The sequence below is a fragment of the Vigna unguiculata genome, chromosome 10, assembly GCF_004118075.2.
Source record: "Vigna unguiculata cultivar IT97K-499-35 chromosome 10, ASM411807v1, whole genome shotgun sequence".
NCBI classification, from domain to species: domain Eukaryota; kingdom Viridiplantae; phylum Streptophyta; class Magnoliopsida; order Fabales; family Fabaceae; genus Vigna; species Vigna unguiculata.
The window spans coordinates 1,735,847-1,755,574 of record NC_040288.1 but is presented as its reverse complement, the minus strand read 5'-3'; the positions used below and the strand labels follow the sequence as shown (position 1 = coordinate 1,755,574).

The following is a 19,728-nucleotide window of genomic DNA, read 5'->3' as shown; positions in this document are numbered from 1 at the left end:
ATAATTATATTTAAGTGTTATAATTATGTATAATTATAAATTTAATATTTTTAAAAAATTAATAATGCAAAAAATTTATTTCTAATTATTTTTATAACTAAGTAATTCAAAATTAATAATATTATTTTATTTTTTTTATGATCAAGTAATATATTATAATAAATAAAAGCAATAATACAAATAATAATAATAATAAATAATAGAATAATGTATACATATTAATATTATTATTTTTATTGTTATTAATGTAAAATAATATTAATAAAAATAGTAATATATTATTAGTTATGTGTAGCAAAATAATATTATTGTATGATTAAAATTTATAATTAAATTTTTGAGTTATTTATTTCATTACACTGAAATGTGTATACACACGTTATTGTTAAAATAAAATGTATATATGATGTGCATTATATAAATCTCAAAAAAAAATACAAAACTAAGTTTATATTAAAATTTGTTAAAACTAAGTTTATATTAAAATTTGTTAAAAGAATATAGATATAAAAATTTAAACCATGGTTTAGTCTATAGAATCATTAAAGTATGAAGTTAAACGTATTTATTTCTAATAAAAAGTAATATAATATATATATATATATATATATATATATATATATATATATATATATATAATATTAATAATAGTAGAATAATAATAATACTACTTGTTCCGACGAAAAATATGTGTTTCTTGTCGAAGACAAAATAAGAAGAACTTTCTTAACCTAGCTAAAATTGGGAGTACTAAGACCAAAATTGTTCCCTCCCTCTTCTTTGGGATGAACCTTCGTATTTATAAACAAACAAAATAAAAGTTTACAATGTTCTCTTTCCCTTGGATTTCGGGAGTGGGTAGATTCTTGTTATAATTGAAAAAGTGGTTCGTGGGCAAAAAGTTAATGTTACAAGGAAACGATTTGCATGGTCTCCTTGAGGGTATAGAGTCTGTGATCAGGCTTGAGGTTGGCCCATATCCTTCCTTAAGGTCGATCTACCATTTCCTTGTTCGGCTTCTTATTTGTTGGAGTCGGCCCATAACCTTCCTCAAGGTCAGCCCATCACCCTTTCCTTGTTCGGACTTTGGTTTTGTCAAGTTCTTCAAGCTTGGGCTTATAACCTTCCCTAAAAATCGACCTTTTACCTATCTTAGGGTCGGATCATAATCCTCATACCCATAATCATACATCAACATACCTTATCATATAAATTCTTAATCTCATTTTCATATTCACATATCAGTAATTCCATCTCAATCAATTACAAGTGTGTCAAAACGATGAAAAACATTTATCTAACCACGAGCTTCAAAACAAAGATCACACTAGTCAAAGTGAAGAATCACGTGTCTAGGATTAGCTGTCAAATTTTTAGCTTGATCTGACAGTTAACAAGAGGACGCAATACTAAAAACTGGGTAACACCAAAAAGTGGCACCCAACGATGATAGGACGGTGCCCGGTGCTACACATGTAGTGGCTTCTATTTTGGGACTCCAAAATTGGCACCTAACGCCCATCAGTGCCACTTAATGTCATGACAAATCATAGAAACTCCTCCTTGAGCTTGATTTGTGAAATATGGCATTCTTGAGTCAATCCTTAGTTCAAAACATCTTTATGATGACAAATTTCATGATTTTTGGCTCAGCAAATGTCAGATTACTCAAATTGAAGCCTTACAGAGAGAATTTATTTAGCTCATTTAGAGTCACATACACAATTCAGCATATAATTATAAATCTAGCCAAACATAATACATCTAGTCATACTCACACCACATCAAATCCATCAATACAAACAAAGTACTAAAAATCACAACTACTAATAAAACACGATATTTAAGCTAGCTTCCCTCACCTAACAAAGACGCTCTCACGACCTCAAACAACTTCAAGAACACCAAAATACATATAACTCCATAGGATGTTCTATCTATACCTAAGAACAATACTTGAACAATCAAGACATATCGTTATGATCACTAAATAGCACACACTCATAAGGAGGGTTAAAACCTCATGCAATTAAAGGAGAGTCACATGCAAGCCAGTACAAATAAAACCCACTGAAAAATAAGCAAAAGTTCAACTTGCACGGTTAGAGAAACTGATCGGACAAGAAGGAAGAGTTCGTCAAAAGGAGCACCATAGTAGGTCTTTGTTATTCAAACAGACAAGCAAAGAAGAAGAATCCAAGAGAAGTCAGAGAACTCTAAAAAAGTGGTTTCTAAAGATGTTATATGTTTTAAAATTATGAAATTCATTTATAATAAAGCTATTTATACTAAAATATTTTAATATTAAAATAATTGAATCTCATTATTTTTAAATTACTATCACTTCAAAAGATACCACTTTTTAGGATTTTACAAATACTTATTTTTCAATTTTAGTCTTTAAAAATAATTATTTCTTTAAATTAAAATAATTATCTTACTAATTTTTTTAAAATTTGATTATTTTTAAATTAAATAATTCTAAAAAAATTGTTCATAAAATATCCATATATTTGTACTATTAATGAATGTGAAAAGTGATAACATTGAAAAAAAAATATATTTTACAATTTATTATTGACAAATAAACTATGTTTGATTATATGCATTAATTAATTCCTAAAAGTGCACACAAAATTAGAAGGTTGAAATTATTGCAACGACACCTCTAAAGCAAGAAAAAAATATATTGCTTATTTTTTTAAATGATAAATAATGTTATCCCTAGTTTGATTTTAAGCTTTCTTTAAGGAAAACCTGAAGTCCTTGTTTGGTTCTTTTATTAATCTTCCACTTACTAAATAGAATAATCTTAAATTTTATTTTCATTTAATATTCTATAAAATATTTTAAAAAATTAATAAGAAAAATACATAAGATATAAAATACTATTTTATGTACCAATACCCTCAATAGTGGTTAAAGTTTTCTTATCACATAAATTTAATTTAGATTTTGATAGCCACTTTTTAATATAGTTGGCGAATTATTATTATGTTAGGGAACAGAAAGAAAACTAAAAACACGCACATGATCACTTTCTTCTTTCTTCTTCTCTGTCTTTTCTTTGAACAGAAACATCAAAAGAAAAAGAAACAGTGAAAGTGAAAGAAAAAGAAGAAGAAGAAGAAGAAAAAAAAGAAAGCGAGTGGTTACGATTTTCTCTAATGTAATGCATCATAAGAAATCCGAACTTCAGATCGGAAAAGAAAGCACCGGCGTCTCTTCCGATTTCAACCCTCTCCGCCACCACCACAACCACCGCCACCACCACCACCACCCTATCCCGAACCTAACTCCCAACCTCAACCTCCAAACCCAAACCTCAACAGTCCCCTACAAAAGATCATCCCTCTGCAAATCCCCAACCCTCAACAGATTTCCAAAGCCGTGCCGCGCCACCGCTCCCTCCGCCACCACCGCCACCTGGGTATCCGCCGTCGTCTCCCTCCGCCGCCGTCTACGCCTCTTCCTCTTCCTCTCCCTACCATTCTTCTACTTCCTCGTCTCCCACCCTACAAACTCCTTCATCCTTGATTTCCTCGCCGCGTTCTTCTTCTCCGCCGCGCTCTTCTTCTCGCTCAGCCTCGCCCTGCCGCGAATCCCCTCCGTCCGCTTCTTCCTCAAGCCCGAGGCCCGGCCCGCGCTGAAGCTACCCGTGTTCTGGGCCCGCCCGGCAAAGCCCGAGTTTCGATTCTGCGTGGTTGCGTACCCGAACGGCGACGTTTACGAGGGGGAGTTCAGGGGAGGGAAGTGTTGTGGGAGTGGGGTTTACTACTACAGCATGAGTGGGAGGTATGAGGGGGATTGGGTGGAGGGGAAGTACGATGGGTTTGGGGTGGAGACGTGGGCGAGGGGGAGTAGGTACCGGGGGCAGTACCGCCAGGGTCTCCGGCACGGGTTCGGGGTGTACCGGTTTTACACCGGCGATGTTTATGCTGGGGAGTGGGCCAGTGGGCAGAGTCATGGCTGTGGAGTGCACACGTGTGAGGATGGCAGCAGGTACGTGGGGGAGTTCAAGTGGGGCGTTAAGCATGGCCTTGGACACTATCATTTTAGGTAATGGAAATGGTTGAAGTGTGATTTATGGTTGACGTGCTTTATGGTTTATAATTGGGTGTTTGTATTCTGAAAGTTCGAGGTAGTAAAATTGGGTACGAGGTTGGTTTAATTTATGATCACTTCTGGACTCGGAATCAATATTTCATCGTGGAACTGAGTGCGTGATGTTTTACTTGAGATCGCGTTAACTGGTGTTTTGATGTGCCGGTGTGGATTGGGTAGTGTGAATCAGGATACGTGTGTGATTTAATGGTTTGTTTGTGGGAGTTGACTGATGTGTGTTTCTGACTGGAGTTTGTTTGGTTTTGTGCTTTGTCTTTGGTTCCTTAGGTTTGTGGATTATGGGAATTTCTTACGACAATGTTTTGGTGGCCGTGTGTATGTTTGGTTTCTTTGTTGTTTAGCTGATGGTGTTTGGGTTTTGACCAATGGGAATGGTGTTATGCTTGCGTTTGTTGGATGTAAACTTATCCCATGCTTGTTTTGTTTTGATTTTATTTGCTGTATGTGTGAAGCTTTTGTGAGTCACTTTGGCTGGAAGTGCGTGTGTGAATGTTTTTATGAGATGCTTTTGTCAAGGTGTTGGTGCTAGATTTGGTTTTTTGATATGACAAACTCTTCCTTCTGGAATGACGTTTAATACTCTAACTGTCCATGTGTGCGTTGAAATTGCTTTATTGTTGACTTGTTTAGCGATTGATGTTCTGTGCTTGACAATTGAGAATAATGTGATGGCAGCTTTTATTGATTGTGTACTAATTGAATACCTCTTTTGTGTGTATGTCTAAAGCGTTTGAGTTACTTTGGCAAGATGTTGGCCTTGATTTAGTAATGTACTTTGTCATCTGTTTTGTAGGCTTGCCGCAATTTCTTCAGACTGTAACTTTTTGCTGCTTTCGTGGGTTGTCTTAGGTTTTATTTTATAAAAAATGAAAGTAGGATTACCATTAACATACTTTTACAGTTGAAAGCATTTGCATAGAGGATAAAGATATAAAATTTGCTTCTCTTTTTTGTAAAATATGTCCTAGGCATCTGAAATTTACTTGGCTCGGGTCTTGTGTTGGTTGTGTACCTATTTGTAGCAATTATGGAGCATAATATGTCATGCAGTTATTGCAAAGCAATTGCTTTGAGGTCTTTTAGGATGTTAAACATTATTTGTATGTGTTCATGTTCTTAGGACTTATCTTTGTTATTGCTACTTTCAGTTTACAAGAGAAAGAGGTACTGCTCCCAAAGATAGAATCAGTTTCAAAGGTGCTTTATACCTTTATACCTCTAAAACTTTAAAACAATAGGGTGTTCCATTATAATTACGTGGCAAATGTTTTGAAGGACACAGTCTCATCTCAAGTTCCTTTGCAAGAAGCTAATTCCACAACATGGCTTTGTGATCTTCATGTCACATAGCAATAATTCCAACCATTTGAATGCCGTGTAGTTTAACTTTGCAAGCTTCTACAAGTGTGGTGTCTTTTCTTCTTCTCTCCCTCTCCCTATTTATTCCACTGAAGGAAAACAGTCTGTAAAAAACAAAAAAGATTATTTGTTCTCTGATCAGTGCACTTTGTAGACACTGTGTTGAGCATCTACAATCTACGTTGCTACCTTTTTGTCTTTAATTTTAAAATGGACTGTGCTTTCAAGTATCAGTGACTAGGATCCTGGGCATGTAGTTAACGAAATTTGGTGCTTCATCATGGATGCTTGAAAGCATTCTTCTGATTTTTCCTTGAATATGGGTTCCTCTCATTTAAGTATCATTGGTGTTATTGAATTGAATTTGACAGGACTTTATTCTGTTTCTTTTTCATTGCTTACCTAACTAATTATTTCTGTTATCAGAAATGGGGATACATATGCTGGTGAGTACTTTGCGGATAAGATGCAGGGATATGGGGTATATTGTTTTGCAAATGGCCATTGTTATGAAGGATCCTGGCATGAAGGCAAAAGGCAAGGTATTGGAATGTATGCATTTAGAAATGGAGAAACCCAGTCTGGTCACTGGCAAAATGGAGTCATTGATATTCCCAGCTCACAGAGTGCCACCTATCCTGTTTCTCCAGTTGCTGTCAATCATTCCAGAGTACTAAATGCAGTGCAGGTACACTCTACATTTGTCACTTAGTTTACCTTCATTTATTGTTTAATGTTCTTTCCGGTTTATCATTAAAGAAAAAAGACTTTGGCCTAGGATGATCAGTCTGGATGATTACATTTCGTCATTGATGCTTTGCTATTTTATTACAATGGCAAATGATGTATCGGTCTTCTATGAGTACATTGCATTATCATCTTTTGAGAGATGCTTAAACTGCCTTCCCTTCTCTTGAACATCTTAATAACTTTCAATATAAAAAACCTCTTAAAACAATTGTGAACAATTACAAATGCACCTCCCAATAATATTTTACCTTTTTCTAAGCTTTGCTTATCACTAGCAATTAGCTTTGAAAATCTATCATCAATTTTAGTATTTTAGAAGGTTGAATGGTGTTTTATATAGCGGTATTATTAGTTTTGAAATTTCATCTAAATTTCTTTTTTCATTTTTTAAGGTCGTGAAATTGATAGTATCAATCATGTCAAGAATCACAGTGAAAGAAAAAACTCGAAAATGTTCTTTTACATTAAAACTCTAAATTGAACATTTTTTATATGTATCAAATTAGCTCATTTAAATAGAAGGAAAGAAAAGACAAAATTGACTGCAAACTGTTAGTTTGCACCATGAGCCTTCATTATTAATAATGTGTTTGTTTGTGAACAAACAGGAAGCAAGAACAGCAGCTAAGAAGGCCTATGATGTGGCCAAGGTAGATGAAAGGGTTAATAGAGCAGTAGCAGCAGCTAACAGAGCAGCCAATGCAGCTAGAGTAGCTTCTGTCAAGGCTGTGCAAAATCAAATGCATCATAATGTTAACAGCAAGAGCATTCCAATCACCATTGTGTGAGGCTATCACCTGAAACTTTTGTTACAATAGAAATGCACGAGATTGTTGGAAGATGTCGATATTTTTAACTGAGCCATTGACACCACCTTCGTCACCACAGGCTGAGAGCAAGCAAATTTATTATCCTCTGCCATAAGTCTTGTATTGGGGGAGAAATGGTGATGGCTTCCACTTGGTAAAAAACTACATATTTTTTCCCTTTGCCTACATTTTGTAAATTTATGTAGATGTAAATGCTGGTGTGCGGGTGAAACCTCAACCCAGCTACCGTTGTAAGATCACTCGGTAAATAAGGAGAGAAATATCTTGATATCTTTGCTTTATCTTTGAAATGTGATATTTTTTTGTTACCTTTTAAACTAGAGTTCTCGATTGGTTAGATGAGGCATTGTCTTTTTGTAATTTTAAACGGTAAACCTTAGTGTTTAGAACTATATTTTGTATCAATAATTCTGCTTGGTGTAAAGGTTGAAAGCATGATTGGCTTAAGAGTTTTGGGTGTGATGTTTTTTTCTTTTTCTACTCTGATGTCTGCACATTTAATGTTAACTGAAAACAATTCTTTATTGATTGGGTTGCAACTTTATTCAGTGGGACTGGGAAACCATGTGAGAAAAGCTGACTAGTAACAACAACTCTGAGGTGATTAGAGCTGTAAAATTGATTTCTGTATTTTCCAATGCCTAGTGTCCATTTGGTTTGGGGTTAGTAGACAGATAGATTGATATGGAAAAGATTGAGAAAGAAATTCTACTAGATCGAGTTATATTTCAGACATTGTAAAGTATTAGAATTGATTTTCTATCAGTAGAAAAAAAGGGCTTGAAAAGATATTTTTATATCAGGCCTTAGCAATAGTGAGTTGCTTTTACCAAACCGTATGAAAAACATGGATTAAAAAGTGTATGGTAATATTTTTGGGTCAAGAATAAAACCATTTTTTGCTTAGGCCTTGTACGAGGAATTGATATTATAGTTCTGGAGTGATGTATTTTATATTTATTACATTTTTCCCTCTTTCCTTTTAAGGTATCAGATAGACTTGTATATCAATCTTCATTGCTGTTGGTGATAATTGAATAGGGGGCAATGTGTCTGGGACATCATCATCATCATCTCTTTTCTTGTCACCCTCACGCCATCTCATCATGCCCTTCATACCATCAACTCCCCATCCACGTATGTTGCCTATTTTAAGTTTTTAGCTTCATCTTAACTTTACAATTACATCACTTTTGTCTATATCTGTTTGAATTTTGTAAAAGCTATTTTGAATAAAATTGTGTCTAGATTATGAACGTCAGAAAGATAAGTTTTTAAACTTTAAAGTGGTATGTCATTTGTACCTGTGATCTTAATCAATATAGCCAGTAATTCCATTAGAAAATAATATTACATGAACTTTGTGTTATCTCTTATTACTTTAAATTAAATGTTGTGTGTATGAACAATTAGCATTGTGGTTATATGATTATTACCTAATTGATTTGGATTCATCACATTTCATAGTATAACTTCATGTTGTCCAAATCAAGTCATTCAGGTCACTGTCTAGACAGGCAAATTTACATAATTTAAATTAAATGTTGTGTATGAACAATTAGCATTGATTTTTTTTTTTTGTTTTAATCATGAATTATCAACGATACATTTTAATTATTATCGATTTTTTTAAAAAAAATTGTAAATTGTGACTATTGTAACAATGATACGAAATTTGTGGTAGTTACTTGTTAAACGTAAGAACGTTTGTAACAAGAAATTTCGGATAGTTTCTATTGTCAACAAAGTTTAGTAAAAATACTAGACAGCAATGTCAGCAATAAATGTAAGAAAAAAATGAATTGATAAAGAATTTTTTTTGCATTAATTATATTTTTTTATCATTTTTCAAAAAGGAGATATGAAAAAAATTAGTTTCATATATAAAAGAATATTATATTTTCTCAAAGTTAAAAACATTATAGTCAAGAGAGTAAAGTGTAAAATAGGGGGAAAACATTAATAATTAAACATAACTTATTTAATAAGTTATGATAACGCATACACTAAAGAATGAATGTGAAGGGAACAAAGGTCGAAAATACTAGCGGAAACATAACATAAGCTATTTTTACTGTTTTTGATCATCGATTTTATTTATTATATGAAAGATAACTACATATAATATTAATTATATTCAAATTAAACATCGTGACACCAAAATGAAAAATGAACCATTTGGCAAAGCTATCAATTCAGTCTTTGATTAATTCTAAATGTTGATCTGATTCATGTATAAAAAACTACATCTTTTTCATTATTAAGATAAACATTTAAAGATTTCAAGAACTACATTGACAAAACATAACAATTAAGATACAAAATGTTCTTTTCCTTAAGAAAAACAAGAAATAATACCACATTAGTTTCAATCATTCAACCAATAACATTTAAAGTGGTGTATAAACTAAATTTGATTTTGTTTTCAGAAATAATTAATAGTATGATAAGAGTTAGCCAAATAAAATGTGATGATTTCTTTTATATATAGAGTTAGACCAAAATAACTAAAGACAAATATATCCAATGACACAATAAAATCACATAATTTTACCATCCAATGACACAATACTATAAAACTAAATAGCATTCTTGAATGATAAAGTGCACGTTACTGATATTCTGAACAAAGACAGTCAAAATTGTACTCTGGTTCAACTACTAAAACAAAGTATGACGATTTAAAATAAGCAGAGCAAAAATTATGCATTGAAAACAAAATGAAAGGTTCAAACTGCGTCTAATTCTCGGTCTGCTCCCTCAGCCTTCGAATGGTGCTTCGGACAGTCACGGCACTGGCAGTACTGTCAAGAAGAAGAAGCACAAACAAAACATATCTTTAACTACCATACAAGAAATTATCACAAGTAGAAGACAGTAGAAGAAGATACTTACTTCAATGTGTAAGCACCTCCAGCCTTCACTTTTCCACAGTCTTTGCATCCCCAAATGCCCACAGCCTTCCTCTTAACAGCGTACTGAAAAACAAAACATACCATCAAATACTGATCTTAAGCCATAGTCAAAGAATATTGATTATCATGTCCAGAGTTCTATATATGGCATATGACAGAAGGCGAAATTTTGCTATATAGACAAGTGAATTGCAACGGGAAGCACATATCTTTGCAGGACTCTTATCACAAATTGCAACTGGCATGTACAAAAATCTTCTCCATGGCACCGATCTAATACTTAATAATGATAGATTACACTACCCGGGAATCAAAAAAAGTTTAATACCAACAGGTTTAGCTCCTAAAAATTAGGGAGATGGGCTTGGATTATATGAAAAAACATCACAATCAAGTTCAAATTTGTGTACTCATTTAAGATGTATAATTTTTTCAAACTAGTAAACTTAATGAATATATTGTATATAAAATGACATTATACATTGCAAAATATACAACTATTAGAATGTTATGCTTCTTTAATTCGACAATCTAACTGTACATAGCGTTACAATGTAACATGTTCAACGGGGCTTATCGTGTACATTTTATCTTGGTCATATTTGGAATCAAATTCCAAGTAATGGAAATGTCAAAATTTTGGGTTAGTTCGATCAGAAAAATAATATAATTATTCAAACAACCCCAATCAATGGAAAACACTAAAAGTAAATAATTAAAAGGATGATTAAAGAACGAACCTTTCCACAGAACTCACAGAAGAATTTACTGTGCTGACTAACTTCCATCTTCTTAATTTGCTTCCTTAAACTAGCACCATATCGGGTGCCTGAAATTTGACAACATAACCATAAATCATCACCTCACTTTGATATATACATACTTCTCCTAAAACGAACTTGTCTTTAACCAAAAAAACGTATCAAAAACCCTTGATTTACTCCTAACCCAGTATCATTCAAATTTCACTTTATGATAACTTCTTCGTTACAAAATGAACCTTAAACCCTAAATCAAACACTGAAAACAATCAGCAACAATCGAAACAGAACACGTACCGTATTTTCCAACAATACCGGCCTTCTTGGTTCGCTTGGTCTGTTCCCATGAACAAAAACACAAATCACGTTAAAATCTGGGATCAGAAAAAAGCTTAAGGTTTCAAAAACGCAATACCAAATACCAAATACCAGAAAGAGAAATAAAGTACCATTTTCGGAAGCTGTGGAAAGAGAAGAGTGAAGAAGTTGCAGAGTTGAGGTGAGTGGCGATTCTGCAAAACTAGGGTTTGAGGAGAATAAGAACACTTTTTAGGGATGCGGTAATGGGCCTATGTGAATTCGATCCATATTTTAAGCCCAGTCCAGTTCGGTTTGCCCAACCACCAAAAATTAATATGTTATTTTGCCTTTTAAATAAATAAATGAGATTCTTCGAAATTATAGTCATATATAATAAGTACTTTTAATGAATAAAATATACTAAGATTAAAAAAATTACAATGAATAAATGTCTTCAGTTTTATAAATTATATTTTTCCTTTATATTAAATAATTTAAATGCTTATATAAGACCGTTTATAATGAAAATGGGTAACTTATATTAAAGAAATATTGAAATTAAATTCCAAATTCGATATAAAAAATTATAATTCAAAAATTTTCCACAACTAATTACATCAAGTATATAAAGAAATTATAACTTTACATTATTGGAAGTTCTTTTTGCGAATTATAAGTGTATAAAATATGAGTAAAATATGGAAAAAAATAATGGGAAAAAAAGTAGGAGACATAAAGTCTTGAGTTGTATTATGAATACTGTGAAAAACACATAAAGTTTTCCATGAAGGTCTTCATATTTTTTATTAAAAATATAAATTTAATGACAATAAAAAATTGTAAAAAAATGTGAAATTAATTGGTTAGTTTTTAGTTGAGTGTTTGTGTAGTTATTTTTATCTAGATATTGTAAAATTATTATAAAAAAAAAAAGTCTCACCTCTTATTTTGTGATTTTCTTTGCCAGTTTTATGGTTTTCAAAATTTCAAATAAAGAAAATTAACTCTTAGCATTTATTAAAAACTATAAAATCAATAGAGCAAAAAGCTATACAAAGCATAAGTTCTGCCATTTTTTTTTCATATTCAATAAATTTCAACTAACGAGAAAGAATAAGTTGAAAATAGTGTGTTTCTAATACTTCATCTACATTAGTTTCAAACTTACTAAAAAAACGAACAATTTTAATTCATGTTAAAGATTTTTAACTGAAGAAAATTTAGAAAATATACTCGAACGCATCCATGTGTCAAAAAAATGTAAAATATTAAATTTAATTAATATTAAGGATTAAATTTAAGAATAAAATTAATAAATTAGTAGTTTGTTGTTTGTAATTTAAAACATACTATTATTTTTTATCACTATATTAAACAAAAAAAATATTAATAATAAATTTATAATTCTAAAAAATACATATGAAGAAATTTTGAATTGATATTTTGACTTTTTTTTCAAAAAATATTTTGAAAGGAATTTCAAAGTGTATATAACTAATTTTACCAAATAAATTTGAAATTTAATTACTTCTTATAATCTATAACAATATATAAAGAAATTCTCTTTTTGTGTCTACATTTCAAAATACCAATTTTATTCTTTAAAATATAGTTATTTATTAAATTTTTGAAGATTGAGTGTTATTTGTACAAACGTTTTTATATAATCGTCTATCTCTGCTTTTCTCTTTTTCTCTATTTATCAACCGTTATTCTCTCATATTTTCTGATATATTTCACTTTAATTTTATTTTATATATTAAATTAATAACATTACATTATCATTATCTACAAATATAATATCACGTATATTCAAAAAATGCTAGTAAAAAATAAAGTGGATATACTATTTTCATATAATTTTTTCTTCTAATTAAAAAGTAATTGAAAAGTGTTATTCCTTTATAAATAAAAAATTATTTATTTATTTAGTTAATAAAATTAACAATTGAATAATTTTTCTAAATAACTAAATAAACTATCTCTTTAAAAATATAAAAAATTTAATATTATTTTTACAATTATTTTTATTTTATTATTTTTATATGTTAATTAATTACTTATAAAAATAATAAAATTATATATTTAAATGTAACAAAAGTATGAACTTACATTGACTTCTACTCTCAAATTGGACTTTTTATTTAAGGTCATTTCGTATTAGTTAACAATTAACAATAATACGGTATATTTATTTTCTCTTGCATGAAAAATGGCATATACATAAATTTATTGAATTTAATATTTTCTAATAATATTAGTAATAATATTAGTAATAATATTAGTGTAAACACGTGTGCTAAGTAGCACTTGTGTATACGATTTTTTAATAATAAATGGAAAAAAAAAAACATTGTTAGAATAAAAATATGTAAACATAACTCATATTCTTTAAAAAATAAATAATTAAATATATTATGAAGGGTAAATTAAGAATAAGTAATTGTATTTATATATAATTACACTACATTTGTTTATGTTCGTATATTGATCTTGAGAATTTGATGCAGATTTAATTAGGATGCGGACTTACATGATTTTAAGAGTAGGGATGTCAAAAAAATCCATATCCACGGTCCGCGGATAAAACCCGTAATGGATAGGAAACGAATATTAAAAATGGATACCCGCTACCCCTGAATACAAGTATTTTTGATACCCGCATGTTAACGGGGCGGGTACGGGTATCATAGTATCCGTACCCGTGGATACCCATACCCGCTAAACTTAATTCAGAAAAATACTCTTTTATATATATATATATATATATATATATATATATATGAAAAGATTTTTACTGTTGTGTTGTTGTTGCATAAAGCCTAGTTTCTAGGAGTGTTTTCTGTTACTGAGCCTAGCTTTTAGGAGCATTTTATGTTTCACTGTTATCACGTAGCTATTTTTATGTATTCAGTTATTATTCCAATGTATTCGGTTACTGACTATTTAATAGCCTCGTTGAATTCAATAAAAGCACTCAATCGGCAGTAGTTTCAATATACATTCTATTCCTTACAAACTGGTATCAGAGAGCCCCCACTGGGCCTGATACATAAGCCGCAGCTTACCTGTGAGAAAAGAAACTTACAACAATGAACAACGACAAACTCTCTTCAAAAATTCCTTACTTTGATGGCCAACATTATGACCATTGGAGTGAATTGATGGAGAATCTTCTACGTGCCAAGGGTTTATGGAATTTAATTCAAAATGGTGTTGAGGAGCCTATCGAAGGTACTGTTTTGACTGCTGCACAATTAGAGCAGTTGGAGAAATCCAGAACTGAAGATCACAAAGTCAAACATTACCTTTTCAGGGCCATTGATAGATTAGTTTTCGAACAAATTTTGGATAGGAGCACATCCCAGATTGTTTGGGAATCCCTGAAAAAGAAATTTGGGGGAAATGATCGTGTGAAGAAATCAATGCTTAATGCATTGAGAAGGGAGTTTGAGGTGCTTGAAATGACAGAAACAGAAACCATCACGGAGTATTTTGCTAGAGTCATGACAGTGGCAAATAAAATGCGAAGCAGAGAGCTTATGCCCGATGCAAAGGTGGTTGAAAAAATCCTTCGAACTTTGACAGCACGATTCACATATGTCGTGGTTTCGATTGAAGAGTCCAAGGACACAGAGTTAATGTTTATTGACGAACTTCAAAGCTCTTTTGTGGTCCATGAGCAGAAGTTTAAAAAGGTCTGTCGAGATAATGAGCAAGTACTTACATTGGAGGGAAGAGGCAGAGGAAGAGGAAGAGGCACACATCGAGGTTGTGGACTAGGTCATGGACGAGGAAGAGGAAGACAATATTTCTCAAAGGCCATTGTGGAATGCTTCAACTGCCACAACTTGGGACATTTCCAATATGAATGTCCCCAATGGAACAAAGAAGAAGCAAATTATGCAGAGTTAGATGAAACGGAAGAGCTTCTTTTGATGGCTACGGTTGAAAAGGGGTCCAAAAGGAATGGCGCATGGTTTCTGGATTCAGGGTGTTCTAATCATATGTGTGGTGATAAAGGTATGTTTGTAGAAATGGTATCAGGAGAACAACACTTTGTCAAATGTGGAAACAACTCTCGAATGACTGTTGTTGGCAGAGGAAGTGTGCGATTGATGTTTAATGGTGTAACATCTCTAAGGAATGTTACTTTAAAAATATCACAAACAATTAAATAAATGAGACTAAATACGACAATATAAAAATTTTCCTCATTTATATACGCAGACTCCCAAAACGCTTGAAATTAAAGTCGTACTATCAAAACATTGTAACCATTCACAATTCAAAAACATTACAACTCATAAAAGCCAAAACGGCTAATGTCCAAAACATAAATACATAAGAAAGTTTAAATCTTCAAAAAGCCCAAATCATCCCTCTCTCTGGTCTCAAGCGTCTCCCGGCTCACCTGTCAAGTCATCTGCTCCCGGATAACGAATCATTCGATCATCGCCATGCACACACAGATAGGGTGAGTTATGCATATTAAACAAATTAAATATGATACTCATCCCAATAAAAATTTACAGATACATGTTAAGTACAAGTTATTCACCACGATCTCAGATTCCTTCCTGAGTCCCATGCATGAAACTAGGTCCTGGGACTTTCACTGTGCTTCCACGAAACTATCCCTTTCGTGGTCCAACCCTACGAACCAATCCTGGTCATAGTCCAACCCTACAGACTCCTCGCCTGTAGTAACACATCCAAGCTTACACAACTTGGACCCTAGCACGCACGCAATCACCATACTATGGACTCCTCGCCCGATAGTAGCCGACGGGAACTTCACAGTTCCTTGCCCATCGTGCGCACAACGCATGCAATCACCATACTAAGGACTCCTCGCCCAATAGTAGCCGACGGGAACTCATCTAGTTCCATGCCCATCATGCGTTCCACCACTCAAGCACGTCCCAGACCTCTATTGGACTTAGTCCTTCAACCCAAGCATAAAAGAAGTGAACTTAGTCCTTTGAGTTCACTAATCAAGCAAAAGAAGATAACTGTACAGCCACACAAACCGCCTGGTACCGCTTAGACACCGCTAGGCGGATATTGGCAGAAAACTGCCCAGCGGTCACACTCCCACCGCCAGGCGCTGCGGCCCAGATTGGACCCGAAATTCTCCGTCACCGCCTGGCGGACAACACCCTGCCGCCAGGCGCCTAGCGCTAACAGTGGCCACTGCCACTTGTCTTTCACTCTACCGCCAGGCGGTTCACCTCGCGCCGCCAGGCGCTATACCAGTAGCGCAATGCTACTGGTTTTTGGCACTTTTTACAGGTCTTAGTAGACCCACATTTACATAATATTTCCATCACTCATTCATTCATAACTTTACAAGACGTAAAATCAAACCAGATTGTAATATGTACAATTAGCTAAACCCGAATCTCAATCCTCTCATCTCGATATGCCTCGCATAATACAGTACAAGAGTATGCCCTATGGTGTAACTAGTAAGCTCATCACTCACCACAATACAAAGTACAGTTTGCAGTACTCTTCTCTAATTGCACTTGCACCTAAGTCATACCACAAATAAATCCTTAGTCCTCCTATGTTAGTATGTTCACTTAATTCATGAAATGAGATTTACTGACTTTTAACCCAAATCTTCCAGAAATCCCCCCCTTGTGACTCTCCATAACACATTCTTCAGCAACATCACCAAGACGTTCTCCCCTCTGATGCGTCGCCTGGCGGTCACCCAAGTGCCGCCAGGCGGTTCATACCAGTTTCGCTCACTGCCACATTTGCCAGCATTCACAGTGTTCACCACTAACCCAAATTCCTTTTGCATTAATTCTAACATATCTCCACCTCCACACAACAATCAACATTCATATCCTAATCACATTAATTGTCTATTTTCAATCAACAAAACTCACCATCGCGATCAACCATGTTTTCCAATTCTAATTCGTCATAAACCCTAAATTCCCAATTCCATTATAATTCATGTATTAATCCACCAATTATAAATTTTACAATCAACAATCCATCAAATCAGTTATATTCAAATCACCAGATTCTCCCCGAACCTCGCACACCACAAAAATACCAAGAATCAGAAGAAACTGGGTAACCCAGTTCGTGTCGCCTGGCGGGCTACCCTTAGCCGCCAGGCGGTGCATATCAAAACCCAGAAAACAAGCGCTGGTGGCATGAGCAGCCTGGCGGTCCTTCAACCCCGCCAGGCGGTTTCTGGAATTTTTCCAGAAAACGCAGAAAATAACAGTGGATCATCAATTTACACATTTCATATAGTCCAGAAAAACACGAACGACATATACATATATATATATATATATATAGATATATATACAAGCAAAACAACTCCCCTAACCTGGATTAAAGCCTTCCCCGGTATTCTTCTACTTCTTTCCTTGAACTCCAATTGATCTCCCTAGCCTTCTCTCAATTCAGCCCCCACTGATCCACCCACACTCTTAGTTCCTCACTGAATTTCGCACTCTCTGTCTACCTCGCAATACCCTCTGCAGAAAACTTTCTTTTCCTTCACAATTAGGCTCTTTAGTGGTGTTTTAATGGTGAGTTAAAACCTTAAACGAAAAAAAACTGCATTAAGAGGGGAAAATGACCATTCAAACTCACTAATTGGCTTGCTTTCCAGCTTCCCCTAACTGATACTCCTGCTAGGCTTTTCCTTAACCCTTCAACTTCAAATCAAAACCTAAAATGGCAAAAATGAAGTTTCCTTTGGGTCTCCCAAGGTTTGAACCCACATCCATGCACAAGCCAACTCAATGCCTAACCAATGCAACCAATTCATATTTCATACTAACCAATACAATTCAATAATCATAAAACCCACCACACGTTTTAATATACACAAAAATAATACAAATTTAATAACACACAAAAAAATAACATACATAGGACTCGAACCCAAGTCCTTTCACACAATCGAAGTACTCTCAACCACATGAGCTAGTACTTTTCCATGTCATACACTCCGCATTTATTACTTTAAAGGTTCCCCTTACCCACATTTATCCACTTAATTACTTAATTAATTATTTAATTTTTTTCCCGGGTCTTACATTTCCCCCACCTTCAAAAGTTTTCGTCCTCGAAAACAAGACTTACCAGGAAATAGATGTGGATAGGATAACTTCATGTGATCCTCCATCTCCCAGGTCATCTCGTGCGTTGCCTCATCCCAAAGCACCTTCACCGTATTTATCTTCTTACCCCTCAGATGTTTGACTTGAGAGTCTAGGATGCGAACCGGTCCAGCTGGTATGGTCAAATCTTCCCGCACTTGTACATCATCAGCCTCTAATACATGGTCTGGACTTGCAACGTATTTCCTCAACTGAGAAACATGGAATACGTTGTGCAAGTTTGCTAGATGAGGTGGCAAGGCAATTTCGTAGGCTGCTGGCCCAATTCTCCGTGTAATCTGATAGGGTCCTATAAATCGCGGTGTCAACTTCCTCAATTTTAGAACCCTTCCAACTCCCGTGGTTGGGGTAACCCGTAGAAACACATGATCACCTTCATCAAACTCTAATGGCCGCCTTCTTTTATCAGCATAGGACTTTTGCCGACTTTGTGTGGCTCTCATCCGATCCTGGATTAATTTAACTTTTCCAGTTGTCTGCTGCAGAAACTCGGGACCAAGCATAAGGGCTTCCCCATCCTGATACCAACACAGTGGTGTTCTACACCTACGACCAGGGATGTTACAAATGGCACTGCCTTTCTTATTCGAGATGTATACTACGTCCCAGAGCTTCATAAAAATTTGTTGAGCATGGGACAGTTGCAAGAAAAGGGTCTTGCTATTCTTATACAAAATGGAATATGCAACATTTATCATCCCTCTAAAGGATTAATTGCACATACAAAAATGAGTATCAACCGTATGTTTATTCTCTTTAATGAAAGCTCTAACCCTAATGCCATTGAAGAGTGTCTACATACCTCCTCTAACCTGACTTACCTTTGGCATCAAAGGTTTGGCCATTTAAACTACAAAGGCTTGAAGACACTACAAACACGACAAATGGTTCATGGATTGCCTGAACTCAGCGCCTCAAGTATTACGTGTGTTAATTGTTTCACTGGCAAACAACATCGTAATCCAATTCCTAAGGCGAGTGAATGGCATGCTAGCAAGGTCTTGGAACTCATACATGCAGATATTTGCGGTCCAATAGAACCCATTTCAAATAGTGGAAAAATGTATTTCTTAAGCTTTGTTGATGATTATAGTCGTAAAGGTTGGGTGTATTTGCTATCTGAAAAATCTGAAGCTTTGGAGTGCTTTAAATCCTACAAGAAAATGGTGGAAAAAGAAGTTGAAGCATCCATCAAATGCTTATGAACAGATAGAGGAGGAGAATTTACCTCTCTTCAATTCAAGCTGTTTTGTGAAGAACATGGAATAAAAAGCAGCTTACCACAACTTATACACCGCATCAAAACGAAGTCGCAGATCGTAAGAACAGAATTGTTATGAATATGGTATGTTGTTTGCTCTCTGCAAAAAGGGTTCCCAAATTTTTTTGGCCTGAAGCGGTCAACTGGACATTTTATCTATTGAACCGTTGTCCAACACATGCTGTGAGAAACATCACTCCACAAGAAGCTTGGAGTGGAATCAAACCTTCAGTAAAACATCTTCGAGTTTGGGGATGCCTAGCT

General features: G+C 34.1%; 3 protein-coding genes across 3 annotated transcripts; 1 reads left to right on the top strand and 2 right to left on the bottom strand.

Moving 5' to 3' along the window:
* Window positions 1–3,051: 3,051 nt before the first annotated feature.
* Window positions 3,052–7,511, top strand: LOC114167308. The gene is made up of 3 exons (XM_028052362.1): window positions 3,052–4,059; window positions 5,911–6,172; window positions 6,843–7,511. The coding sequence occupies exons 1-3, from the start codon at window positions 3,173–3,175 to the stop codon at window positions 7,020–7,022; spliced, it is 1,329 nt and encodes a 442-aa protein (XP_027908163.1). The 5' UTR covers window positions 3,052–3,172; the 3' UTR covers window positions 7,023–7,511.
* A 2,073-nt stretch (window positions 7,512–9,584) lies between these two features.
* Window positions 9,585–11,305, bottom strand: LOC114166236 (60S ribosomal protein L37a). Its single transcript, XM_028050942.1, has 5 exons — window positions 11,190–11,305; window positions 11,038–11,077; window positions 10,720–10,808; window positions 9,960–10,042; window positions 9,585–9,868 (listed from the first exon to the last, which is right to left on the bottom strand). The coding sequence occupies exons 1-5, from the start codon at window positions 11,190–11,192 to the stop codon at window positions 9,805–9,807; spliced, it is 279 nt and encodes a 92-aa protein (XP_027906743.1). The 5' UTR covers window positions 11,193–11,305; the 3' UTR covers window positions 9,585–9,804.
* Window positions 11,306–17,045: 5,740 nt separating this feature from the next.
* LOC114166922 lies at window positions 17,046–18,901 on the bottom strand. The gene is made up of 2 exons (XM_028051809.1): window positions 18,120–18,901; window positions 17,046–17,259 (listed from the first exon to the last, which is right to left on the bottom strand). The coding sequence occupies exons 1-2, from the start codon at window positions 18,899–18,901 to the stop codon at window positions 17,046–17,048; spliced, it is 996 nt and encodes a 331-aa protein (XP_027907610.1).
* Window positions 18,902–19,728: the final 827 nt, after the last annotated feature.

Coding starts and splice junctions, on each gene's coding strand:
- LOC114166236 (XM_028050942.1), bottom strand. Junction 10,043..10,719: donor TCTGTGAGTTCTGTGGAAAG/GTTCGTTCTTTA, acceptor TTTGTTTTTCAG/TACGCTGTTAAGAGGAAGGC. Junction 9,869..9,959: donor GGAGGTGCTTACACATTGAA/GTAAGTATCTTC, acceptor TCTTCTTGACAG/TACTGCCAGTGCCGTGACTG.
- LOC114166922 (XM_028051809.1), bottom strand. CDS start 18,901: ATGATAAATGTTGCATATTCCATTTTGTATAAGAATAGCAAGACCCTT. Junction 17,260..18,119: donor CTTTTGAAGGTGGGGGAAAT/GTAAGACCCGGG, acceptor GAAAAATTCCAG/AAACCGCCTGGCGGGGTTGA.
- LOC114167308 (XM_028052362.1), top strand. CDS start 3,173: ATGCATCATAAGAAATCCGAACTTCAGATCGGAAAAGAAAGCACCGGC. Junction 4,060..5,910: donor CTTGGACACTATCATTTTAG/GTAATGGAAATG, acceptor TTCTGTTATCAG/AAATGGGGATACATATGCTG. Junction 6,173..6,842: donor GAGTACTAAATGCAGTGCAG/GTACACTCTACA, acceptor GTGAACAAACAG/GAAGCAAGAACAGCAGCTAA.